The 26,254-nt window shown below is 46.3% G+C and overlaps 1 protein-coding gene across 1 annotated transcript; it reads right to left on the bottom strand.

The window, feature by feature from the left end:
• Nucleotides 1-25,103, bottom strand: LOC8029132 (soluble calcium-activated nucleotidase 1). Its single transcript, XM_042286147.1, has 4 exons — nucleotides 23,974-25,103; nucleotides 19,660-19,863; nucleotides 8,379-8,545; nucleotides 1-4,160 (listed from the first exon to the last, which is right to left on the bottom strand). Exons 1-4 carry the CDS (start codon nucleotides 24,641-24,643, stop codon nucleotides 3,942-3,944), a joined length of 1,260 nt encoding a protein of 419 aa, XP_042142081.1. The 5' UTR covers nucleotides 24,644-25,103; the 3' UTR covers nucleotides 1-3,941.
• Nucleotides 25,104-26,254: the final 1,151 nt, after the last annotated feature.

Genomic DNA, 26,254 nt, shown 5'->3' with positions numbered 1-26,254 from the left:
TGATGTCTGGAATCTTTATTTCAGTTGGTAACAAAAAGAATGGTAGATTCGGGGTATGAGCTGCAATGCTTGCAGCCCCTAAAGCTCCTAAACCAGAAATGTGTGTACCCCAAAATTCGCACAACGTCGGCACTCCGCAAAGTCCTAGGGTAAACACAGGTCATGGGTGAACATATCACCCGCTTCGGGGATGGTGTAGAGAAACTAATGAGTGCTTCGACACGAGAGTTCTTGCGGCTGAGGTATTTCCTCCAGCAAGGAGTTCACGCTTGCAGTTTTTGCCGCAGTACATCTTACAGTGAAATGCAGTGTAGAGCGTAGTGCTGATATGAACAGCTACGTAACCTAGCATTCTTCTCGTGCGAACTGGCCAGCTGGACAACACCTCAAGCTGCCGACGTTTTGAAAAAAGCTGCACATTAGAGCTAACATTGTTTTTCAACATCCTAGCTCAGCATCGGCTTGTCCTCTCCTATGGTGCATATCAGCATGTGCTTGTTTCATGCTTAACGACGTCAAAGCGCCCCGACGAAGATGAGACGAGTGAAGGACACTTTATGTCCGTTCCCAGACATTGATAGTTTTCATAATTTGTGGTTCCATCTATCAGATACTCAAACAAGGTCAGTGGTATCCCACTACAACTGCAAACGAGTAAAATATTTGCTACTGTTGCCTCCTAGCAGTTGAATAGCAAGGTATGTAAAGCTCCAAGTAATTATTTAATATGACAATTTCACTGTACTGCGCTAGGTTTCTGATTGTAGTCAGGCAAGCTAGAGCTAAACTAAGCTGCAATGTTCGATGCCATAGTATCTAACAAGCATACAGCAACAGTAACAACCCCCCCAAAAAAGTTTGTTTTGCTCAGATTGATAATCTTCAAACCAACATGGCTTCTGGCAATTGTGCTTCCATCCTAAGACACTGTATACTGGTGTTTCTGTACAAGGGACTAGACTTGAGAGGAAGGCAAATAGAACATGCTCTTGCTTTTACATTCCTTTGACGAACACAGTGACAAAAGAGACATATCGACGACGAGTCCAAGAATAAGTGCCACTTATTCATGAAATTTCTTCAATTTATAACTAAGAATTGGGTTTTAGTCTTTAGAAAACCGAAGTACACCCCTGATCTGCTAAGGGAATGGTAGAAATCAATTGACTCACATATAAAAGGTCTGCAAGTTAATTGCTCTGAATACTTATTATGCTCATAAGATTTCAAACAGCATACAAGTTGAAAGTGGAAAATACTTCGAAATCAATTCAGTTAAGGGCAAACATGACAGGAACTGAGGTGACGTCAAACTCAAATGAGGTACAAGTGTACAAGTGTGCTTACTGTAAATTAAGAGTTTTCGTTGCTCTACCACTCATGCAACAAACTTCATTGTGCTGATGTTGCTGTATTTATCAACTTTTCGATGAGCTTGATGAATTTTGCTGGCAATAAACTGAGGTAACTTTTGGATGGTATGATTGTGAATAAATTACTGCAAGGTTGCCACAAGATTAAGGTGAAATCCAACGTGCAAGAATGCAACCCCTTCAGACCTTGACAGGAAAATGACAAAATTATCTCAAGACCACTCCACAATCGTATCAAGATCATGACAAAAAACGGGTAAAACTACGACACCCTAGGGAATAAGACTGTTCATTCACGAAGACCATGTTGCATAAGTTGCCACATTGGAGTCTCACACCTCAAAAATGCTGCAAGAACATCACTGAACAGACGGCTTCAGACAGTTTCACCAGCTTCTTGAAGACGGTGACCACATATGCATACAGCATTGCTTTGCTCCTTGGTGTGCACAGGTAAATTAGTTTGCTCTAAAGGCCCGTTCAGAGCCGAGTGCCTTGAAACCTCTTAAAACTTCGTAGGACGAGAGAACACGCTGGCGCCATCTATGCGGTGACCCTGGAACTGCATTTCACTAGAGCAAAGGTTTTGTGGGGTTTTCGAAGTCAAATGTGCTTAACACCTATGAGAAATGGTTGTTTATAACGTTGACAAAAGTTTTTCAAGTCAACAAGAAAAGGATGAAGCGCGAGAGAAATAGAAAATATGTGGGACCGCCAAGTTTCCACTGTTACCCAATAGATGGCGCCAGTGTCTCCTCTCGTCGTAAGAGATTTTAAGACGTCCCAAGGCACTTGGTCTTAAGTCACGAGTGTGTGAACGGGCCTTAGGCGAGCACATCTTTATGAGGCTGGATCTGTGTTGCGTACCAATTCACCGATGTTGGCATGAAAGCCACAATTTCTCTTTTTGTTTCATCTGAGCCACACAACCCGCTTTCGTACTAAAACCAGGCTGCGAGCCCCCAACATCGCCGAACAAGTCGCCGCATTGTTGGTCGCAGAGCGCCACCTGCACTTTGGAGCATGGCTGCCGTGATAGCTTCCCCCACTAACGCATGTGTACGAATGGCAGCTTAAGCGAATAAGTATTGTATCATTCATACAACTGTGCAATCTAAGGATTTCTTTGTCACCCTGAATATGGGAAAGACACAGCACCTCCAGATTCGAAGGACCATTTGTACACCCAGTATCAATCAAATTCAGTTTAAATGAGCCACCGTCAGTTGGCCTTTTCAATGCACACGTTTTTTTGCATAGCAAATGTCGTTTTACATGAAACTATTTCTTCTGCACAAATGTGGTTGCAATGCTGCAGAGTTCTCATCATCATCGAAGGTGGGCAAGAGAACGATGACAAAGTTGCGTGCGACGGCATTTCAGATCTTTCCGAAAAAGGTTGCACCACAAGAAGTGACCTCTGTTCGCAGAGGTACGCTCCGTTGTCACTTTGTCGAAGACCGTCAGTTCAAGCCGATACTTTTCCAAAGCGCACGCATTATACGCACGCAGATCTACGACCCAAATTCTTGCCTCAAATTCCTCGAACCATTCGTGGAGTCTGTACCAAGAAAAGTTGAACCCATCTGGGCCGCCAAAAAAGACGACAGTGCACGCCAAAGTCGCAATCACATTCAAGCCGCAAACACAAAACGCAGGGGGACGATAAACAAACCACACACGACACAAGCCGATCTATCTTGAACCAACGTCACTGTCCACCGTCGCAATGTCCCGTCCAATCGCAGCACTCCAGTCTCAAACTGCCGTCGCGACCAGGGCCTCCTAGAAAACAAAGCCTTATAGTGCCGAATTCTCCTGCGTTACAAAAGAAGACCACCGTAGGGCACCGGTTGGACGTTCAGACTGGGGAGAGAGCGAGGGGATGATTGAAAGGGAGGAAGGCCAGGCTGGGTGCACAGCTCTAGCAGACTGCTCTACACTGGGGGTGAACGAGGGTAGAGAGAAAAAGACTGATAGGACAAAATGACACCGCAAAGGAAATGTGGACGACGATGGGGTGATTTGAGCGAAGTCATCTCCCGTCTTAGAGGGTTCAATGCTGGCCCCTTGTATCGCAAAAAGACAATCGGGCCGTTGGTTGCCTTAACAAAGCGTCAAATTGAGCCTTGGCCGCCCAAGCACTTTCTCGACGGTAAGCAATCTGTCGTTCACGTCGGAATGTGTCACTTTTAGCCGGCGAAAACACGAGTTGCAGCCGAAAGCCGACTCGGCACACGTGTCCAAAATGCGCCCTATGGTGGGCTCCTTCGGTGATGCAGGAAAGTCCAATCGTAAAGCGTGAAACACGAGTTGGCAAAATTAGAGTTGCGTTGCACCGCTGGGCGACGTAACCATAGCAACTGTTGCAGATGGCACGACGTAGCGTCATAGCGTCGGCAGCGGTTGCTATGGTTACGCCCCTCGGCGACGCGGTTTTCGTTCGTGTGTGTTTCGCTCCTAAGGCTTTCTTATCTAGGGGAGATGTTGTGACCCCCCCCCCACTTCACGCCCCTCCCCACTTAAATTAGGTAGTCAGTCCTAGCGCGTAATCACGGGGGACGCTCGTCAAATGAACTCGATGCCCTCGAACTTGTAGTCGCCGATCTTGGTCTCGGGATAGAGCACCTTCCCGTCGGCGACGCGGAACACGGTCACGAAGGTGGCCGTCTTGCCCCGGTGTTCCTCCGACTTGAGCGCGACGATGAGCGAGTCCCTTTCGCTGTGGGAGAGGGCCGGCACAAACTTGAGCGAGGAGAACCCATGCGTCGGGACCAGAGGCCCCACCTGCGTGTGTCAAAACGAGCAGTGAGCGCGTTTTATTTCTTTCTTTCACTATACTATCAGTCCCTACAATAAGGACTATTAAAGAAGTGAGCAGTAAAAAATAAAAATAAAAAAAAAATTGGCAGCACCCTTTATTTTCGAAGTTCTATAATGCATGAAATGCAGTTGTTTAATTTTGTTTAGAAGACATTAAACTAATCTTGTGTGAATATTCAAATAGTAGCTTCAAATAGTATGCTATTCGATATTCGCTTCGAGGTGAACTGCGATATTCATACTTCTCAAAGTGTTGATTGCGGCGGGCTAAGCACAGTTGAGTGCACTTCTGACCGACCACCCGTGCTCTGCGGGAAAGCAATACAGAGAAGCCTGCGAGTATTGCTTCCCTGCGGTGCACAAGTGTTCGGGGAGAAGTGCCCTCAACGGGGCTAACCCATCGCAATTATGCAAGAGCATATTTTAGGCAACAATGTCTTGACAGCCCTCAATCATCAATCAGGCTCGTTTTTTTTTTTTTTTTGACAGATTTGAAAGAAAAGAAGGAATAATGCCATATAGCAAGCAGACTTATAAATCCCCTCGATTCGGATGGCTGCGGCAAATCTCTCGTTTCCACGCCACAGTTCATATAGTTATACAGTCATGTCGCATTAATATGGGTGCCTCCGTTCCCCAAAAAGTCGCCCATAATAACAAATCAGTGTCGAAACACACACATCAACAAGTGGAGAGGGGAGTGCCTCTTTCTTTTCTTCTCCAACCCAAGCAGTTGGAGAAGAGGGAAAGGAGGAACTCGTATTTGGACCCTCTTTTGTGTGTTCCCACAAAGTCTTCCCCGTTCGGCAAGTTACGGTGAAACGGAGCATAGAAGAAATTATCTTTGTGGACCCAGATCTTCCGTCCCTTTCGCCAAACAGTGAAGAGTTCTACAGTGAGGTGACCTAGCTGCTTCAGGGTTCATTCTTTTTTGTTGTTCCCGGATGTAGGTCATACACAATCTCAACCAACAACAGACTGCAAGTGGTAATGACTCACTTTACATAAAAGACAAAACAAAAACATAGTTTGGTGTGCAGCTCTTATCGCAAGATTTGCAACAAACATCCGTGGGCACACTAGGACATCCCTGGTTCACTAATATCTCGGGAGTTTTTTGACGTTTCATTTTTAAACTGGGGTATGGGTGCTCATAAAAAGGAGACAGAAGTGCCTGTATTTTCCCAATTCATCCCCAAAAATTGCTGCCTATGGTCCAGACTGCAGGTTTACATGTTGGCAGGGCGAAATTGCATGGCGGAAGATCGGTCGCCGAAAATTTCGTCCATAATGCAGCATGTCCATATTAACGAGACATGACCGTATTAAAATTAACTGAGCTTAGAAGTGGACACGTAGAAGGACGAGAACAACCATCACAAGTTCAACTGATTTTTCGTTTAGGCATGGTGCACGGTAGTGAAAGAATGAAAAACTATTTGATATTCGAATGGAAAATGTTGGGCCAAAACCACTATTTGCTTCGAATTAGCTTTGAACTCAAAATCCACTATCTGCACGTTAAAGAGTTGTTTTGGGGAATGAAGGAGCTACATTTTTATGAATTTCCCCACAAAATGTAGCGGAGAAACTCACGGTGCATACGTCACGTGACGTAAATTTCCTCGCTAAATTTAACGGGAACTGCGCAGATACATGGACGGACGGATGAACATAACTTTAGGATTAGAGGGGAGGGGAGGTGGGGGGGGCTCCGCCAAAAAGCCTTTCATGGTTCAAAATATTGAGAAGACCAGGCAATTTTGCGATTGGGAGTGGTAGTCAACTGTTCGTCCCTAAAGGGCAATATGTATCCAGGATCTTTTCTTTGCAATATTACTTAAGTTGCAAAATAAAAAATAAATAGGCCTTCGCATTAATAAAAAAAATTGTTTTCTAACAGTATAACAAGGAGTGTATTTTCTACAGATTCTGCGTTAAAAGCAACAAAAATGTTGCTATCTGGCTGGTTCCTAGGAGTTGCTAGCTGCAGGTGTGCAGGTGCAGGAGATGAGGGGGAAGATAACAAGCACATTCTTCGGAGGAAACAGGAAGGCATAAAATGGGAACGTCAAAGCTGGCGTCTGCGACCACAAGAGGTGTGAATTTCGTGTTCCGTTCCCGCTGGAGTGCTAGCTTTGGTGGGGCTCTCTTACAGAGACGCTACGCACGGCGGTCTTTGCACCGTTGAGGCACAAAATATGTACAGAGTTTGTCCGTGGAACATCACCGCACACCAACACAGAATAGATTTCGTGTTACCAATGCCTTTTTGCTTTACATCTCCGTGAACAGGTGCACTACATATTGACTAGCTAGTTCCCTTCTCAGTCTAGTACAGCCCTTACTCAAATGTTAGGTTGTTTGGCTCTTATCCACTGGCCATCTGTGAGCTTGTATGAGCGTTGCTGCCGTTTAATTTCTCCTGTGTTGACAAATCTGTTTTCTATTGCCCTGCGAAAATTACTCCAGGACGTAAGTGTCCAAATTAAAAGTGAAGGTAGTCGAAGCTGGTAGGAGAAACTTTGAGTAAACTCCACAAGCCTTCAGATAACAGCCGATGCTTTCTCGAAGAGAAACCAGGCCCCTTAGCAGAATGTCAGCTGCTTATCTGAGATTCCCACGAGCTCCCTCTCAGCTCCAGGAAACAATAAAGCTGCAATCTTTTGAATTTTATGGTGGCGTATGAAGAATGAAGTTCCACAAATTGTGCACAACTACAGCAACTTGGATGCTATATTCACCCGAGTAATTTGTGCACTGCTCACAAACACAGCCTGCATGCCTACTTTCGTGCAGAGCACACAGGCAGACAATCATTGAGATTGACAGAAGTAGCTCAGTGACTTACGGGACAGAGACAACATCCTCTGGCGAAAACGTCAACCCTGCAATCACATTTTGCCAAACAACCATCTTCTCGACATCACCATTTGCCAAGTTTCTTACGTGAAGTGTGAAAATTGGCTGCACGCATGCTTTCATGAAAAGCAGACACGTGGGCCTTGTTCATAGGCAATGCATCTGTTACTTGAGTAAACATGGTACTAACTTCCTAATGAGTTAACTTGGCAACGTTAGGGCTCTAAGTTGGACGCTCGATGCAAAAGTTGGAGATCGTCGACCGCCACGATTGGCTAGCACTGTGCTTGACCTTGGCACTGGCCAATCATGGTGGTCGGCGACGTGTCTCACTTAGAGCCTCTGGTCCGACGTCCCCTTCGGTTGGATGGATGGATAATAACGGCTGTACCAGGCACGTAGCCAGGGGGGAGGCCCATGGGGCCCGGCGGCCGCCGCCGCCCCGCCCCGCCCCCCGCCCCCGCCCCCCCCCCCCCCCCCCCCCCCCCCCCCCCCCGAAATCTTCCACTTTGCTGGGACCTCCTCTCCCCCCCTCCCCCTCATACAGCATTTTGTCATGGGCGGGCCCCGCCCGAAAAAAAATCCTGGCTACGTGCCTGGGCTGTACCCTTTATAACGGGCGGTAGCTCGCGCCACATAGCTCGGAAACCAAAAACCAGAAGTATGATTCCTCCCCTCGCCCTTCTCAACCAATTTCCTTTCCCTTTGCACTATTATAACTGTCACCAGGCAGTGTGGGTATCGCCAAAATAACCTTTGAAAGATTAAAAAAAAAAAAAATCACTTTTTTTTTTTTTGAGGGGTGGCAAGGGAGTTGGCAATTTTTTCTGGCCAAACCTTGTTGGCGTTACTCCACCACCGGGCTTACTGGGAGACAGGGTTAAGAGTTCGGGCCGAAGCCACGCAGGATGGAGTCCCAATTTTCCTAGGTCTGGCCTGTCCCCAGCTGTGCTAGTTAGTTGTGCAGAGCAATCCACCTATGACGATAATGAGAAAATCCGAAAATAGAATCGTTAAAGCCAATTATCGTTGTATCTGGACTGGATACCCCATGCAAAAATGCATGGTCCTCTAGCAACTGGTCGTAGTAAGCGGTGCATCGTTATATGTGGCATAGTCATAAGTGGATTGCACTGTATGTCGTTCGATTTTCCCCAGATAGTTATTTTGCACCAGTTTTCCGATCTACTCTTTGTAATTGCAACACCCTTATTACCCGTTCTCCCAATCTCGTCTGCAAACCCCGACCCCCTGGCCGAATCCGTCGCACCCTCCGGAAGGGTGGGAGCGAGCCTTTCAAACGACCTTGAGGTTGCCCACCTGCGACACCTTGGCCCTGGTGAACTGCGGATTGGTGCGGAGGAGCAGGTTGGTGCCCTTCTCCTCGTCCACGACGTCGTTGTACGCCTCCACGCTGGCGCGCCGCGGCAGGAAGAACCACTCGCCAAACTGGTGGCTCCACGCCACCGCCTCGTGGATCATGTAGCCTGCGCACCAAACGCCGCCGGCAGATCAAACGCGGCCGCCACGGCACAGCTTGCACATGCTGCCGGCTCTAATACCGCGAGAGCTCAGCTTACAACTGTTACTGTTTCAATACAGACAGGCTTTTGCTTTTGCGTCGTCTTGAGCCGTCCGAGAGCAGTGACGTAAACTAAACAGTTTTCTGCCGTTTCCCTCCCCACAAAAAAACAACAAAAAAACTTTTTTTAGAACTTTACAGTTGTGAAATTGGGGTACAATAAATACACCAGCTAAAAGATCTTTACGAAAAAGTTTCATTGCACTCGGTTCACTGTTGTGCTTATGTTAATTGTTTTATGCTCTAATGGTGCTCGGAAATGCCCTTTATGACGGAATCTGTGCCCTTGCTACGATGCCTAGAATGCCTTTCCGAATGGTGCGTTGGTCAGCGGTGTAGCAACTAAGGTTCCGTGATTTCGGTATACATCGATATAGTCAGAGAAGCAAACCCAGAAATGGTCTTATCAATATCAAGAAAAGTAAAAAAAAAAAAAAAAAAAAGAGCCACGAATTAGAGCTGTTTTTGAGTAATAGAAACCCAAGCCTTATGGTAAAAGATTGTTACCTCAACCAATCCTGCACACATAACTAAAAAATTACAATTACAATTACTCTCGCCTAAAAAGTATTCAATTAGATTACGATTACTGGAAAAGAAAAATAACTGGCCATTGCTTGAAAAACTAACAGTTACCTTTCTGATCACTTCAGATTTTAGAAAGTACAGATTTTCCGCCGATTTCAAAACCGGTCTTTTGTATTGCTCGTTTATTGGATTAAAATCACCGAATTATAAGCTTATTCATCTATTCAATCCACCGATTTCGGTAAAGCAGTCTCCTGTCGGAGACATAATTCAAGCATTTCTTGGTGAGAAACTTATCGAAACACAGGGCGCACTCGAAAGGGGAGGGAAAAATAGTAATGTTTATGAGTAATTTTAGTAACTTTCAAAAGTAATCAGATTACTCTTATGATTATTTCTTCACTGGGGGATTAGCAGCCAAGCTTTGCCACTGCACTAAATGTGACGCGAATCTTCCACATCGCCCATCCTTGAGCGAGCATTGTCTGTTGCCGGCTGGGTAGCATTTTTGTTTGCCACGTGCCGCCACTATCTCAAGCGTCGCCATCCAAGTTTGGAACACCAATCTCTACCATTATCTCGTCAGCTGAGGCCACGTCATCACCACATGACCTCGTCAGAAGGCTAGAAAAAGGGTCAGCAGGACGGCCGCCTTGGGATTTGCAGCCAAGCTTTGCCGGTGCACTAAACATGTGCGCATCTTCCACAGGTGTGAACACTTAAGTAATTCCTTATTCATTGCCGTATCTCTTGAGTCATTTTGGCTGCAAATCCCATCCGAGTGTATAAATGGTGATTGACGTTGTGACGTACTGAATACGATTCGGAAGGGTCTTGCCCTGCTACAAAAGAAAGACTCACCCGTTATCACCAAAACAGCTTAACATTTCGAGTTTTGGAGCATTTAGTCATTTCAAACTGCTCACTGTCTTTACTGTACTTTTTCTGCTACTGTCGAGACTGGTTATAACGAAGTCGAGAGGAATCTGAAATCACTTCGCCATATCCGCTTTGTTATATCTAGACTCCATAAATGTAACACGCAAAAAAAATACATATACTATATAACACGAGCCTCCACGGGCACATGTTTACCGCGCTTGCAGAAAGCGGTCGAGGCTTCCCTGCATGCGCTCTCTGCTAGATCGGAGGCGCTCTCGCCGACTGCGAGAAGCTACGATCGAAAGAAAATCCTGCGAACTACGTACGAACCGCGCCCAGAGCCCTATCGACAGCTGCGACGACCGCCGAGGAAGACGCCGGCAGTGGACGACATTCTTTAGGTTGATGAACACTTTGTCGAGGATGACAGCACGCTTTTGTTTTGAGGAGATTGCCTTCATTTTTCTCGTCGAGGTGCCGGTGGTGCCTGGACTCGCCATCATTGAGTGGCGATGAGTCGCCAAATCGGTGCTTGTGCGAAGCTAGATTTTCGTGCCCAGGGAGAAACCGCACCCGCTAACGACACCGACACGGAACACGAAGCGAACAAAGCGCGCTCAGCACAGAGTTCACGCTCAAGTTTGTGTTTCGTCGGTATAGGAAGCCTAGATACAAGAAAGGGGGCAACTGCTCGATCGGAGTCATGCGGTTTGTGGGCCGCGTTTGCAAAACGAGCTGCAGCCCACAGCGGTCAAAAACGTTCGAACGGGAATGGGAAATCGTGATCGCTTCGCTCCAGCCGCTATTTCGTAATACCCAACTTCGTTATTAACAGTCGTGACATTACTTTCAACAGCAGGTGACTTTGAGCTAAACCAAGGTCCCACTAATGCTGAACAAATAGATAAACTGCAAGAATCCATTGATAGTCTGATAGCAAGTAGCAATCAAAACCAGAAATCAACAATGGTATTGTAGGCCCGCAGGCACTCGTGTGTCCAGCCTGGAAGTCAGAGTTGCTGAAATCGGCCAAATAACGGAGAACCTGGCTATAGTCACCAAAACACTTGGCATTATGGAGCGGGAATCTGCAAGTGTGCATGAGCAACTTTCTGTGTTAATTAAGGAACTCTCTGGATGACATAAATGGTCTGATGTGCAGAAACCATCTCATTTTTGGCGGCTTGCCGGAACATGTAAACGAAACCTGGAGTGACACAGAAGAAGTGGTATCTAACTTTATCAAAGAAAAATTGATGCCTAACCTTGGCAAAATAGGAAGAGCACATTGAGTGGGGCCAAAGCGTAAAGATTCTAACCGTCTAATGATCGTCCGGTTTCTCAGCTTCAAAGGCAAAGATAATGTTCTCCGGAACGCTGCCTAATTAAAAAATCTGTCACCAAGGGTATGGGTTTCGGAGGATATTTCACTGAGAGCATGTTTCGAAAGAAAAAAAGTTGCTCGATTTTGCCGCCCGGTTTAGGGATCGGCATATTAGGTACAAACTTTTGTTTGATAAATTGCATGTTAGTATTGAAACATATCTGTATGACTATGCTACCGAAACTGTAGCACCTGTTCAAAGGCCGTCTGAGGTTGTCCACGCAGACGTCTGATGAAACCGGAAATTACGTCGACGTTCTGTTAATCTGGCATTGTCCTTTTTTTGTTGTAAATTTTCGTAGTTTACTTTCAAAGCAAGATGAATTTGAATACATTAACGCCTCTTGCGAAACTGACACAATCATTGTAACTGAAACTTGGTTGATGTCACGCGTAGACAGCAAAGAGTTAACACTGAACAAATCACATAACTTATGTCGTAAAGACCACCCAAACACAAGGGGCGGAGGTGTACTCATTGCAGTTGAAGCTAATTTAAAATGAACGTTAATAACTTATGACACGTTTCTTGACATGTTGTGGATACGTCTGCAGCTGGGTTTTCATAAAGTTTTAATCGGTGCTTGTTGTCGTCCGCCAAACACAGACCCCAGTGAATTTCATGATGCCATGTAAAGTTGTCTGGGGCACTTAACAGAAGGACGACGACAATTTATTTCCAGGCGGCTTCAATTTTCCAGGTATAGACTGGGCGACACTTGGTTCCTCATTTCTGTGTGAAAATCCAAGTCACTGCAATCAATTTTTTTTGCCTTGTCTAGCTGTTTCGGGCTGCATTAACTAGTAGCCTCCCCCTGCCTGAGGCACTGCAGTTTTAGACCTATTTTGTTTTGTCAACAGCCCTGACCATGCAAGCACAATAAATGTTCTTGATTTCACCAGTGATCATGCGATTATTCACATTGAAACTACCTTTACCTCTGGAAACCAAGCAAACAATCGCAAGACAATATATAACTACAGTCGGGCAAATATGGAAGCTATGAATATCTCGCTAAATGTACTTTTAGAAGAATTTTCAGCTCATTATGAAGATCACTCCGTCAAAGAGAACTGAACTCTATTTAAGCATGCAATTCAGAATTTGGTGTTAAACAACATTCCTAAAATCAATATCGCACACGACTATCCCTCACCCTGGTTCACAAATTCCCTAAAACATATGTTGAACCAAAAGAAGAGGTTGTTCCAGAAAGCAAAAACTAGCAGAGACAATGACTGGTTCGCACATAGTCTTTGATCAAAAAAGCAAAAAAAAAAATCAAAGCAAAAAAAGTTTTTTTAAAGGCTAACTGCTACATCTGTTAAGAACCGACCCTCGTAAGTTCTGGAAAATTTTAAATCCCAGTGAAACTCAAAGTAATTCGTTGTTCACAAACCAAGAGGATCACTGCCTTGTGATGGCGATGCGGGACATATGTTGAATAGCTTTTCCTCGACTGTGTTCCCTCAGGAATCATTCCCGCTTCCTTTGCCACCAGAGTTTCAATTTGCACCTACGTCTCCCATTTCATACACATAACGGTATCGCCAAACATACTGATGAACTCTTATCTCACTGCGCCATCGGCAATGATGCCATATCGTCAAAGGTACTAAAAATGTTAAACCAGTCAGCCTCTGTTGTTTTATCACTACTTTTTTGGCAAAGTCTTGACACTGGCACTGTTCCAACTGCACGCGGTTTTGCTATCGTCCAACCAATATTCAAATCTGGCATAAAGTCTGACCTCTCCAATTATCAGGCTACCGCCCTCACAAGCGTTCCGTGCAAGGTAAGGGAGCACGTCATTCTTACAGTTATCACGTCCCACTTCGACGGCAATGACCTCCTTCTTTCGAGTCAGCACGGCTTCAGACAAAGCTACTCATGTAATACTCAACTATTTGAGTTCATCATGGATTTGCACTTTAACACTCATGCTGGCACACAGACTGATGTTATCTTCAACAACTTCGCAAATGCATTTGATACAGTCCTGCGTGGTCGCCTACTTTTAAAACTGTCCCATCTTCAAATAGACCCCATCTATCGTAGAATGGACTGCAGCATTTTTGCGTGGTGGAACCCAATCAGTAAGGTTAAACAATACCCTTTCCTTAAAACTTTCCGTGACAGGGCACCTCTAATCTTGTTCTTTATTGTTTGAACGTTTTTTGAACCTAAAGTTTTATACGTAGTGTGCTCTTGTATGATTTTTTTTTTCTTCAAAATTTTCGCTTACGTAAAATGTCCGAAAGGATGTCTTTGAGCAACAATAAATGAAATGAAGAAAATGGGATCAAGGTAATAAAATGGCTACAAAGTTAATCCGAAAAGTAAGTGATCACAAGCAATTTGGCTACCTCTATTGAGTACCGGCTTTATTCTACAGATTGTTTCTGTGTTGACCCGGAACAAAACCTGCACTGAAGCGACTACAAAGCTGCTTCTTTCCTTTGAGCATGAAAAATAAAAAAAATAAAAATACAAGCTCATAGCTATCTTCCCATTAAAATTTCATCCCAGAAAAACTAAAAAAAAATGAATCCAAGTTCGGGAATAACAACACGATAGTTTTGCTGAAGGGAAATTTATACCAAAAAGTAGAATGGAGAAAAATGATGTTCAAAGTGGTCCAACCCCTACCTTTTCTATAGCATCGGTGAACCGAAAATAATTTATAAAAAATTAACTATGCAGTGTAAACTAAATAAACTTTCTGGAAATACTCTCTTGATGTTGGTGGATGTAAATATGACATTTTTCAAAATCAACTTTTTTTGGCAGCAATTGTTTTTTCTGGATAGTGTTTCCCTTAAACGTGGATAGTCCACGGACTATTCACAACTTTTACGGCCTATAGGGGGTGCCCAAGTTCCCATCAAAATGGCTGTCAGCTGGACTATCGTTGTAGAAAAGGTCGGGACTGCAATGCGCGAGTAATTCTCATGTTGTGAAATATGAGTAATACAAGGACATATTCTAATGTCAGGAAGGTGTAAGTAAGCACTTTTATTCTGAAGCCAATCGTCCCGGAGCTAGGGAGTGCAATTGTCACATCATGGTACCACCATCGCTGAAAGTTGCGAACAGGTACGCACGCCCGCCCCCCCCCCCCCCCATCTTCCAGGAATTTCCCATTTCTGTACACGACTGAGCAAGCGCACCCTACCTGCTGCCGCCCGTCCCGAAGGCATTTTTTTAGCTTCGTTTCGGGCTTTTCGGCTGTCGCAGTGTACAAAGCCAATATTTAATCCAATCCAATCCAAGAGGTTGCTACGAGAACGTACCACCAGCCATCGCCGCCCTTTCCTTAGTGCCTGCTTTAGGAGTGGTTGTCTTTGTTCGCCAAGCATCCGTATACAGTGCAAAAGAAACTCGAAGTTGTGGATTGACCTCAGAAGAAGGGCAAAAACGTCTCCCTGACCTCTCGGGTATGCGAGAGGGGACATGAAGTACGAAGGTATGCGAGAGGGTATGCAAGAGGGACACGTAGTACGAAGTTTTGCTGCAACACAACTTTGGGAAGCCAAAGGTACGACGCAAATTGAGCAACGGTGCCCTTATCTTTAGCGAAGTTCACGACACCTTGTACGAGTTCTCAGAGCGCGAAAGGAACCCTGGACGTGCGGCGAGGAGGGCGATCTTCCTGAACGGCTGTCTGACATCGGCGCCGTTGCCCCCAGAACCCCGACGAGCTGCGGACCAAGGGCCTAGACCTCATTTTTAGATCAGATTCCGAGGAATCATTTTGTGGCATTGATAGCAACTGAGGTGAATACCAGTATTTCCGTTTTCCGAATTAAATATTGATTGGAGGGTCCGTAAATAAATGTTTTCAATAATGCAGGCTATAATGCTTTCTTTTTTTCACTTTCACTGGCCGCCATTTTGTGGCTGCCATCTTGAATTCTGGGCCCAATCCGAGTAAGGGCCTCCTCTATATCTAGGCGAATTATCTCCAAATTTTGGGGGGGCGCTTGCACGGTATTTTACGGTAGTTCCGAAAATATGGTATTCAAATCACGCATACGTTCCCTAGAGCTTCGGGAATCCCGCGTTTATGTTCCGTTTCCTTTGACGTAGGCCCCGATAAACACATGTGCTTCGTCCAATGCTAAAAATAGACACTAGGAAATCTTCTACAGATGACGTGGAGTATGGGCGGCGTGACTTCTGGTTCGCTTCCTTCCTACCGGGAAAGTGCACAGGTGGTGCCGGCGGCGCAACAATTCATGAAGCTTCACGGGACACTTATGTCCCTGTGCGCTGAACATTGTTGTGAACACGCCAAAACCGGGAGTCTGCTGCACGTGTATCCCGACATCACGTACGCCCCTCTGTCGTAATTGTTTTCTTTACAAACTTTGGGTGTGTTTCAGAATGACACGTTCAAACGCCACAGTAATGTTGGCACGGTTGGATGCAGAACTCGCTGCAGCGCAGGCGAAACTTGCGCTGCGCCCGTTTCCGTGGTAGATCGCACGACAGTTTTCACCGCGTGGGTGCACCTTATTTTCGACAACGCGGGGCCAATGCCACCAGCCGCAGCCGAGGATTCAGTTCGTGATCGTGTCTAAAGAGAGACCTCGCGAAACATATATTACTTTCCGTAAAACAAATGACGTAGAGCCATCATCGTTCACAATTCTCGACATGAAGTAGACGGTTATCCCGACACTTCAGGGATTGAGTGGAGTTGTCCTTTAGAGATGACCTGAGGTTTGATTTCTCCGAGGTTAGAGGCAATGGCTTTCTCACAGTCTTGCGCCTGTTTTGCAAAGCTAGAAAGAATGTGCCTCGACAATAAAACCATTATTCTGAAAAGAGACGTCAGCGGCGGGGAACAAAACACCTGCCCCTGACGTCAATGAACCTCGCCGCAGTCCTTGCGATGCACACAACGGCTGAGTTGAACAATGTAAAACGTTTCTACATGTCGGAGCGACACATATGCGTTCGTTGACGAAGGTACACCAAACAACCAAACTATTAATCCGAAAAGAGACGTAGGCGACAATGTCGAAAACACCTGCTCTTGATGCTGACGAAACCACGTTGCAGCTCGATGTGCACACGATGCACAAAGTGGCTATTCCAAAAAAAAAAGGCTAATAGGCTTCTACTGTTTGGAGCAGCATGCACGTTCGCTAAGGGAGCACACATTGATGCCAGCTGCAGTGCAAAACCACTGGGCCGAAAGGAAAACAGCAGCTACTGCTGACGAAAAGCCTGAACAGGTCATCAAATGTTGCTCAGGCTGCAGGGGAGGTCAGAATCAAGCATCCGTTGCACACAAGTAATAGATCAATTAGTTTGATGTGCAATTAAGTGAAAAAAGAAAAAGCTTTCCAGTGTGCCTTAAAATGGACTGCTAACAATTTTAAATGTTGGCCTCTAATGAGTCCTTGAAAAGAAAGTTAGTGGCGAGAAACTGGATAAACATTTCATTTATTCCATAATTTACTTATTAGGGCCTCAACAACGGCATTACATAAAGGTGGGCAATACAGGGAAAGAATACATGTCAATCATGAATAAAATAGCGCAAAACAACAAGGAAGGAAGGACAAGGTTTCTTGTTATTTTGTTGTTTGTTTTGTTGTTTTGCACTATTTTATTCATGATGGACAACCAACTAGCCCAACAGCCTATTTTATTGCAATACATGTGGAACATTGGCAGATTTTCCAGATGTGCCTGTTCAGTCATACTTTGTTTAAACGTATCCTCACAAACAACAAAAGCTTTGGCCCCAGTGGGATTAGGGCAGCACGGAGGACTTTTAGTTGCCTCGCCGTTTTGAACGCAAATGCCTAATGCCGGTCTTCATACAGTTGGCAAAGAGAAAGGCAGCTAGCTTTGCATCTGCCCACCGATCAGTGCAACCGGAACTCGGTGCTTGGATGTCCCCGTGCGCTCTCATCTCCGCTCTCTCGGTTTCTACCTGCACTGATTACAATCCCTTCCTTATGGCGGCAAAAGGAGGTTACGCAAGTTACGATGTACGCACTTCCCGCCCTTGGCGTATGTCAGTTTTTAATCCCCCTCGCTCGGTGCTGCGGTAGAAGGCGTGGCGATAGAATGTCGAGCTCACAATCACGGGGTCGCAAGTTCGATAGGGGCACGTTTAGAATTTCGTGCTTCCCTCTCAACATGCCACTCCTTCGAACTAATTTTCCGCGGAAGCAGGTTTCGTAACTGTTTCCATGGTGCTCTGTCACACTTTCCTCTGGGATCTCGGCTCTTAACCCTTTGAGTGCCGCACCTGAGTATGTACTCAAGCGGTTTCGGTTCGCTCCTACCCCTCCCAACTGGGCTGCCATTCCTTTTTACGTGTATTGGCATGTATGAGCAAACAATGAAAACAATGTGTTATCTTGTGGTGCCCGTTTTTTGATGGCACATAATCTTCTTTTTTTTTTTGGGGGGGGGGGGGCGATTTTTGCTTTGGTATACTCCTTCATGGTTGCAGAACCGCGAATCTATGTCGTTCAACCTCGCACTTCATAGCGAACGCCAAGATCTAGAAATGACTGATGAAGTCAGTATTTGACTACCGTGAAAACAGGGAAGTTACAGTTACAGGCAAATGCAGAGTCAGGCCGCTCGAAAGAGTGACCTCGGGGTGCGAGGTCGAGGTGCCGCTGCTTAGTATCGGGTCTTGAAACATACGATACGAGAAATGTGTCGCAGGTTGGAGGCATGCAGACATCTGTTAACTTTTTGCCCGTCAAACAGTGTCTTTCATAAATAAATATTCTTCGCAGAGTATGCTACGGTGTTACTGCGACCGAAACTTTCATTAGGCATGTGGGGAAGAAAAGCTCGGCGCTCAAAGTTAGGTTTATCAAAGTTCATCAAAGTGCTCAAAGTAAAGTTCAAAGTTCATTAAAGCACTCAAAGTTAAGGTAAGTTCATCTTCAGAATACGCCTCGCAAGTGGGCTCATTTTCGTCTTCTGCGCATAAGAAAGGAAGTAGCGGTGACGTCAGAACGCCGAACTCTGATTGGCTGATCGCGACCCCCCTCTTTCAGCGTCGTCTGCTCCTTTGCAACGTCGTCTGCTCGCAACGTCGTCTGCGTCTGTCTTACCTTTCCTGCGACTTTCGGAGCGAACTCGACCTCGCCTTTAAGAGAGGGTAGACGAAATAACTCGAGCGGTACGTTGTTTTTGTCTAACAACTAGCAGACGCGCATCAAGGAGGGAAGTCAAAGAACTCCCTGGCGAGGTGTCCCGGGGCGCCGAGGTTTTTTTGCTTAGAACCGAGGCAAGTTCCCTCCCAAATACTTTTTCCCTCCATTCGTGTGCGGCGAGACCCCTTACTCTTTAACGGCGTCGGCGGGTTGGCGCAGTTAACGTCGTCTGCTTTTTCGTCTGCTAGTCAAAGCGGTCAAAGCGATGGCTGCTTTACCTTTGCTGCGTCTGTCGGAGGTTCACCGCTTTTTCATCGGCGAGAGTCACCGCTGCCTCGGGAAACAAGGAGATAACAAGAGGAAGAAATTGACATTTTAATCTAAAACTGAGGTCAGCAATCAAAATATTAAACGGGAAGGGTTCACAAGGGCCGCGCGGGCATATTCCACTCAGCACGCCAGCCGGTCGTGGGCAGACGGTCGCCGAGTCGCGGAGAGCCTGCTAGGCCTAACTGCCCAGCTCGTTTGGTCGCGTTCGGTGGGATCGTGGCCGTGGGAGCTTTTCCCGGGTGTTTGTGGATCCAGCGTTCTTGTTCGTCGTGGTCTGTTTCAAGTGCTTTTTACTTTTTTCTTGCTGCTTGAAGTCGGGACGCGTCAGAACCGCACGTAAAAAAATAAACGTCCGTGGGTCGTCGCGACCGCGGCGTTGTCGGCCATGCTGATTTGATCGTAAGAAGTGCGTAAGACAGCTTCGGAGCTGTCGTAGGATTTTGTCGTAACCTGCGGGAAACTTACGGAAATTTCGTTTCGTGAATACGAATTTGTTCTTAAGTTTCGTCTTACGCACATTTCTGGCGTAAGATCGTTTCGTGAATCTGGCCTCTGCATTTCCGAAAGTCGCAGGAAAGGTAAGACAGACGGAGACGACGTTGCGAGCAGACGACGTTGCAAAGGAGCAGACGACGCTCAGATAGGGGGTCGCGATCAGCCAATCAGGGCTCGGCGTTCTGACGTCACCGCTACCCCCTGCGCGAGAAGCAGACGAACTTGCCCTCCGCATAGGCTTAGAAACATGTGAGGCCTACCGGGTGGTCCGTAGTTGGCCCAGCTGCAGAGCTTGCGGTAGTTGTCCTGCCAGTCACGGTGCTCCACCCGTCCCCCGGGGGTCACTATCTTGATCCACTGTGGGTCGTGGTTGATGACGCGCCCCTTATTGTCTGTCCACTCCTTGCCCAGGCCGCCCACGTAGAGTGTCTCGTCCCGCACCGTTGCCCACTCGCTCTTGAAACCTGGCAGACGCAACGGCGACAGATGTCACAAACTACCATACTGAAACAAATACCTCACCGGCTGACTCGGAGGGGGCCACCTACAGAGGCAGTGCACACTGCAGGACACCGTTGGCGCAAACACAACGTCGGCGCGCTTTTGTGTTTTGCTCGAAACGGGCAAGGTTCCTCCCCACAGTGGACGGCAGTGGTTTTGCCACCCATTGGTCTGGCTGACCGCCCGTCGCTGCCACGTCCAACCCCCCTCTGTATTTTGCCCGGATTAGACGAGACGATGCTCATTTTGAAAATGCTTGAGACGCCAACAGATTGTTGTGTTTGGCAGACTTGTGTGGCACTGCACAACAGAACTGCATGGTGCCTGCAAACAAAGTCAAGGTTGTGCGGTAGAGAGAGCGCCGAGAACACCAAAAGTTTAAGCAATCACCCCATCCTCTGCTCTCGTACCCTCTCTTCAACACCCTGAAACTTGTCAAATGTCCGTATCTCAAAGATTTCAAGGGAGATTCCTGCAAACAGCGTGCTAATAAGAAACTAAACTTCAAAGCTTACTTTAAATTAAATCTTTCTGCCACACTATCGGAAAATACTGTGGAAGCGCCCACTTCGTTCAGGCAGCCACTATAATCAGAAACAACATAAAAAAGATGGTGCGAGGGGAAAAAAGCACACGCATGAGAGAAGCCGTTCTGGAAAAGAGGTAGTTCCTCTCCACTTCAGCTTTCCCAGTTTCCACCCTTTTCCCCCTTGCACTGTCTTTCTTATGTTGTATCTGACTATATAAACGTTTCCCAAAACTTCGGAATTCTGCAAACTATTCATTAGGCGCCCGATTTGACCGCACAAGTGCCCACGTCTAGATTAACCTAGTTTTCAGTGAAGGTGGAGTGGGCGCTTGCCCGGTATTTTACGGTGGTTGCTTTTATGGACGTTGCTCAATAGACCATTTTCAAAAGGCCATCAAGCAACACTGATGGCTGCCATACTTTGCGCAAGAGCAAGACACAGCACTTGTGTCTTGCTCTTGTGCCTAAAGTGAAACGGCTGTGTGCTGTGTGCCTAAAGTAGAATGGCCTTGGGGATCTACTGGTGAGCACATACTTTTGAAAAGGGCCTATTTTAGTAGAAAAATGAAACCGGCAATAGCTTGTTAACATTAAAAGTGTCGTGCTGTGCTGATATTGCATTTCGGTGCCCATTTGACTTACCATATTTTCCGCAATATAGTCCGCAGACTATACATGTTTAAAAGTTGAAATTTTACGTGGTGTGGACTATACAAGGATTTTTTTTATATTGTTCACTGTGACAAGATGTGAAGGATTTTATGAATAACGGAGTATCCGTATATTAATATTGATTTATGTCTGATACAAGCTTCTTTGTGAGCTAATACAGCAGGCATTTGTCAAGGTATGCTGTATATGACAATTTTTACATTTGGATTAGGGACGGCGTGCGGACCATGCACCGGGTGCGGACTAGCTAAGCAAAAGCTTTTATTTTTTGCCCCAAATTCGCCCCTGCGGACTATGCACCGGATGCAGAGTCCGGAAAATGCGGTGTTCTTTTTATTTTTTACTTCAGTCCTTAATGGTCCAGGGAGGATCGGTAGTGCAATAATCTGAAAGCATTGTGTGCACATCGATTGTGACAAGCAACTTCCAAAAAATAACCAAAAATAAACTGAAGTATGAACACATTCACAGATAGCTGAACAATGCCATAAACCAGTAAACAGATTAGAGGAACTGTGAAGAGAACTTTAATTTTTCTTGCCTCTTTAACCACTCCCTCAAGTGCTCAAAAATGATGCCGCGACACCCTCACATCAGCCACTCGTCCCGAAAAGTTTCCATCGCTTTATTTTCCTGTCAATTGTGAAGATTCCTATCGCCTGCTGAAATTGACATATAGCTCTACACACACAAAAAAAGGTGCTTTTTTTATTAGAAAGATATTTCAGGAGTAGTCATAAGATAAATCCTCAAAATTAAAAATCTGCACCTTACTAGAAAAAATTCAAAAAATGTTTTGCGACCTCTTTAAAGGGGTACGGAAACGAAAATTGAAATATTCAAATTTCGTTCAGAAATGAGTCAAGCATGACGGATAATAACCGTAAATGATAATTGCACATGTGTATTTTGAACAATTGGCTATATTTTTCGTTCCAAATGGTGCACTCGAGCAAGCGCTCGAAGAGAAGCGAACGGAGAGCATGATGCGTCATGGGATATCCGAGGCAAACGAAAACAGAAAGAAAAGATTTCCCGCGTTCGTGAAGTAGCAAGGCTGGCGTGATTATGAGCTTTGCCATTGGTGGCATTGTCAGCGTTGTGGTGGTGTCAATAGCATCAACGCGTTACAGCCGAGCCGTTCGAAGTACCCGTGGGGTGACGAGCGTAAGGCTGGCCCAAGGAGCACGTAGCTCGCACTGTACTGTCAGCTTAGGGCTGAACGGGGTGGGGAAAGCAACTTTTGCCAGAGTTTTGAGCGACTGGCTAAACTTCTAGAGGAGAATGGCTGTATCCGGGTGCACAAACGGGGGCCCGAGAAAGAGGGGAGTCCCTCCTTTCCGTCTTCTTGGACTGTTTAGTTCAATGCGCGATTTGCGAGTTGAGGAGGAAAGCTAAGAAGGAAAATGTTGGAATTCCAAAGAGCGGCGCTGCTCCAATGGAATCTGCTACGTCATGACGTAGCAAGTTCCCCAACGCTGCTAGATTACCTCCCAAATAGGCTCCGGATGCACCCACCAGGTGCACATTGAAAGATAGTTTAATTAGCTTCAAAATTAGTTTGCTTGTGCCTTTCAATGCAAGACTGGTGTTTTTGAGGCTACGCTGCAACATGCAACACATTAAAGCTAAAAAATGAGTACTGGAATTTCGTTTCCCCACCCCTTTAATATTAGAAATACAGAAGCTAAGCAATGCTAATCTTCCACGTCACTCTGATTATTAGAAAACTCTGTTGTGAACTGCCAGCCACACAATGAACATTGTGTGCAAAAGAAATTTGAAAAGCAAATAATTTTCAGTGCAATATACTGCCAAGAAAGAGAAAAAAGATACCTGTTGCCCCAGCTGTTTTCTGGGAAAAGGAGAAACAATCTTTTATTGTTATTTCTAAAGCTATTTCTTTGTCTATAATGAAAGCAAAAACATTATGATAGCTTTTCTTAACTATATGGATAATTTCTTTGAGATTACGTGTCGAAGGTTTCCCGCAGCACTCAAGGTTTTATGTCATCTGCTCAAGGCTTCCAGTCGTCTGCTCAAGGCTTCTAGTCGTCTGCTCAAGGTTTCTTGTCTGCTCAAATTTCTGCCCGCAGAGATTGCATCTTGCACCGGCCTTGACTGCTAAGAGCTGTAACTGGGGCATCAAGTATTTTGCATCCACACCGAAGCATAAATGCTTAAGTGAACAAAAATACACAGAAGTTTCGATTAAACATTTAACGGTCATGAATTCTCTGCATGCAGGCATTACACAGCTGGTGGTATCATAGTGGTACCAATGGTGGTAAGGCTGTCTTTTTAAAAATACAGAATCATAAAAAAAAGAAAATCAATCGGACAGAGTATATTACCTTTGCTCAATCCAATAAATCACTATAAAACTACCAGTATTATTAGTTTATTTTACCCTCTAACCCCAATCATATCATTATTATTCGCCCCACAGTAATGTCTTACAGGCACTGCACTTGTCTGACCAATAAAGACGAAACGGAGAACTGAGTAACCAGCCCTTTAGGCAAATACGGAGAACAAGGTACCACCCACTTGCAAACCACAGGATCATGACCGTCATGTGCGACTTGTTTGTGCCCCTTTGTGCCAGTCTGACAAGCTAGGTCTGCATAAGATGCGTTTGCAGCACTCCTACAATCGCACCTTGCCTACACCCAAACCATACTCCATAGCGATGGCAACTACTTCTAACTCACGAGAGATCAAAGGGGTGTAAAAAGGATCGGAGACGCCCTTGCCTAAGGAGGCCTGCAACATGCCGATAACGCATGCTCCCAACTCAGGAGAGCTCATGAGGGTGTGTGAAAGAGCTCCCTTACTACAGAGGTGTGCAGCAAAGGGTCCAAATTCTCACCCTTGCCAGCTTCACCGGCGCCGTCGTTGAGAAACACCCACGGGATCACCCTGTCACCGCGCACCTCGTAGATGATACCTGTCCGATCGTCCATGGCGTACAGCTTCCCGTTGAACACCACCAGTTCGGACAGCTCCATGCCTCTCCCGCCGTGAGCGATCTGACTCTTGAGCGTGATCATCCCGTCCTCCCACTCGATGTCCACTTCGCTCGCCGTCCTGTCCACCGTTAGGTAGCCTACCTTCAGGTAGCTGATCCACGTCTCCTTCTCGTCCTTGCACTTGGAGTCGGTGTCTAAATCGGCGATGACACCGATCTTGTACCTCACCTTACGGCCGTACATGACGGGTTTCGAGAGCGGGTAGGTCGCGTTGTACGGCAGGAACTCTTGGAGGATGTGCGCGTGCCCATGTTCGTGGCCCGGGCCGTCGACGCTGTCGCTGATGATGTGGTACTTGCCCCAGGGCAGCAGAGCGTACAACAGGAGCAGGCAGGCTACCCCCAGCACAGCCACCGTGACCACGAAGTTGAGCTGGCAGCGCAGCGTCGAGTTGCCGATCCGATATGTGGTCGGCAGGCGACCCGATGACATCCAGTCTTGCATCATGGTGATAGCGGTGGACTCCTGTTTCGTGAACTGATTATCGTAGAGTAATGGCTGTGACGCCATGACTACTATCCATCTGAGGGGAGACCCGATACTGGGTTTATCGGGAGCGTGGCAATGGGTTGGGCGTCATGATGATGGCTGGATCGGGGGGAAAGGAATGAATGGACGAAGGCGGCGGCGGGCAGAGCCTGGCGGCGGGTGCCGAGCAGTGGACGTCAGTTCCGCGCTTGGGGGCGAAATGAGGCCAGCTGGGCGCTGCTGGGCGTTCAGCCAGTTCAGCGTCGGCTTCCGGCAGTCGTTGGGAGACGTGGCACTGTTTTGGCGAAGCGAGGGTGGCAGCTGGCAGAGTGGGCATGGCTCATCTTATGGAGTACGCGGATCTAATTACGGGGAAACAATAAAAACGAAGGCCAGGAAGGCCGCGTCAACATTAGTTGCGCTTTTTGGCGTTTTTCTTTCACTTCGCATTCCGGGCGATCTGGTCTGGCCGTTTGGCGACAGCGGCCGCTGTGATAGTTTCGTAACTAGAAATAATATATTTTTTAGATTTCTAAAACTATTGTCGTAAATAAAACTATTCAAATTACAATAGTTAATAGTTTTAAAAAAACAGGTTACTACAATCTAATAAATGTCTCTAACGTCTCCATAAATTATAAATTTAACCACATTGGCTAGGTAACGTCCAAGGTACCAAATTCGACTTATATGCAAAATTGCAGAGCGGCTCTGCAAAATTGCTGCACATCTAGCGATTCAGATGCACTCTGGGAGCAGTTCAAGGAGCAGTTAGTATGTATCAGAGCGGCTCTGGCACTGATCTCTATGTCTATTTGCTGGATCGCGTTTGACCAGCTCCTCCTATGGAGCGGAATGCGGTCACTGGCGGCCATCTTTAGGTAGAGTTATATCATCTCTAGCCATCATGTAATATGGCGGACAGAGCAATGGCGGCAGGCTGCCATAAAAATAGCCATAGATCTAGTACACTGTACCGTGGGTGACATTTCGTGCTTGATTGAAGTTGTTCGACGAAGCAGATTCTTGAAACCCGGCGTGAACGGTAGCCTCATCTTTGAGGACCCGACAAAAGTTCTACGAAAGCGCAGCACCGGGGGAAAGCAGCGCAGCTCGCATCAAAAGCAGACTCCGTACCGTCGTCTGCTTTCGATGCTTCTTTCGATGCGACTTTCGATACGTGCTGTGCTGCTTTTCTTCCGGTGCTGCGATTTCGTGAAACTTTTACCAGGTCCTCAAAAACCGGACTGCTGTTCACGCCGGGTTTCAAAAACATGTTTCGTCAAATAATTTTAATCAAGCACGCAATATCACCCACGCTATTTTGATCGCAGCCTGCCAACCCACCTGCCAAAACGCTATCTGCCATGGATGGATGATAGCGGCTGCAGCAGCTTACATTGGCTAGAGGTGATATAACTCTACCTAAAGATGGCCGCCAGTGACCGCATTCGCGGAGCGGGCAAACGCGATCCAGCAATTGTCATAGAGATCAGTGGGCTCTGGTATGTATGATCTCTATGCTGGGAGAAGTGGACCAACGTTACTTTGCAGTAGACTGTCAACGGGCAGTTTCGCTTTCGTTTTCTCCGGGTTGTATATCTGTCGTCTGATATCGCTTATGCGGCGCCATTTCTCACGTCGTCGTGGATT

This window comes from Ixodes scapularis, unplaced genomic scaffold, assembly GCF_016920785.2.
Source record: "Ixodes scapularis isolate PalLabHiFi unplaced genomic scaffold, ASM1692078v2 PGA_scaffold6__148_contigs__length_123643588, whole genome shotgun sequence".
NCBI lineage: Eukaryota > Metazoa > Arthropoda > Arachnida > Ixodida > Ixodidae > Ixodes > Ixodes scapularis.
Note: the sequence above shows the minus strand (reverse complement) of the source record. Positions and strands in the feature narration are given on the sequence as shown.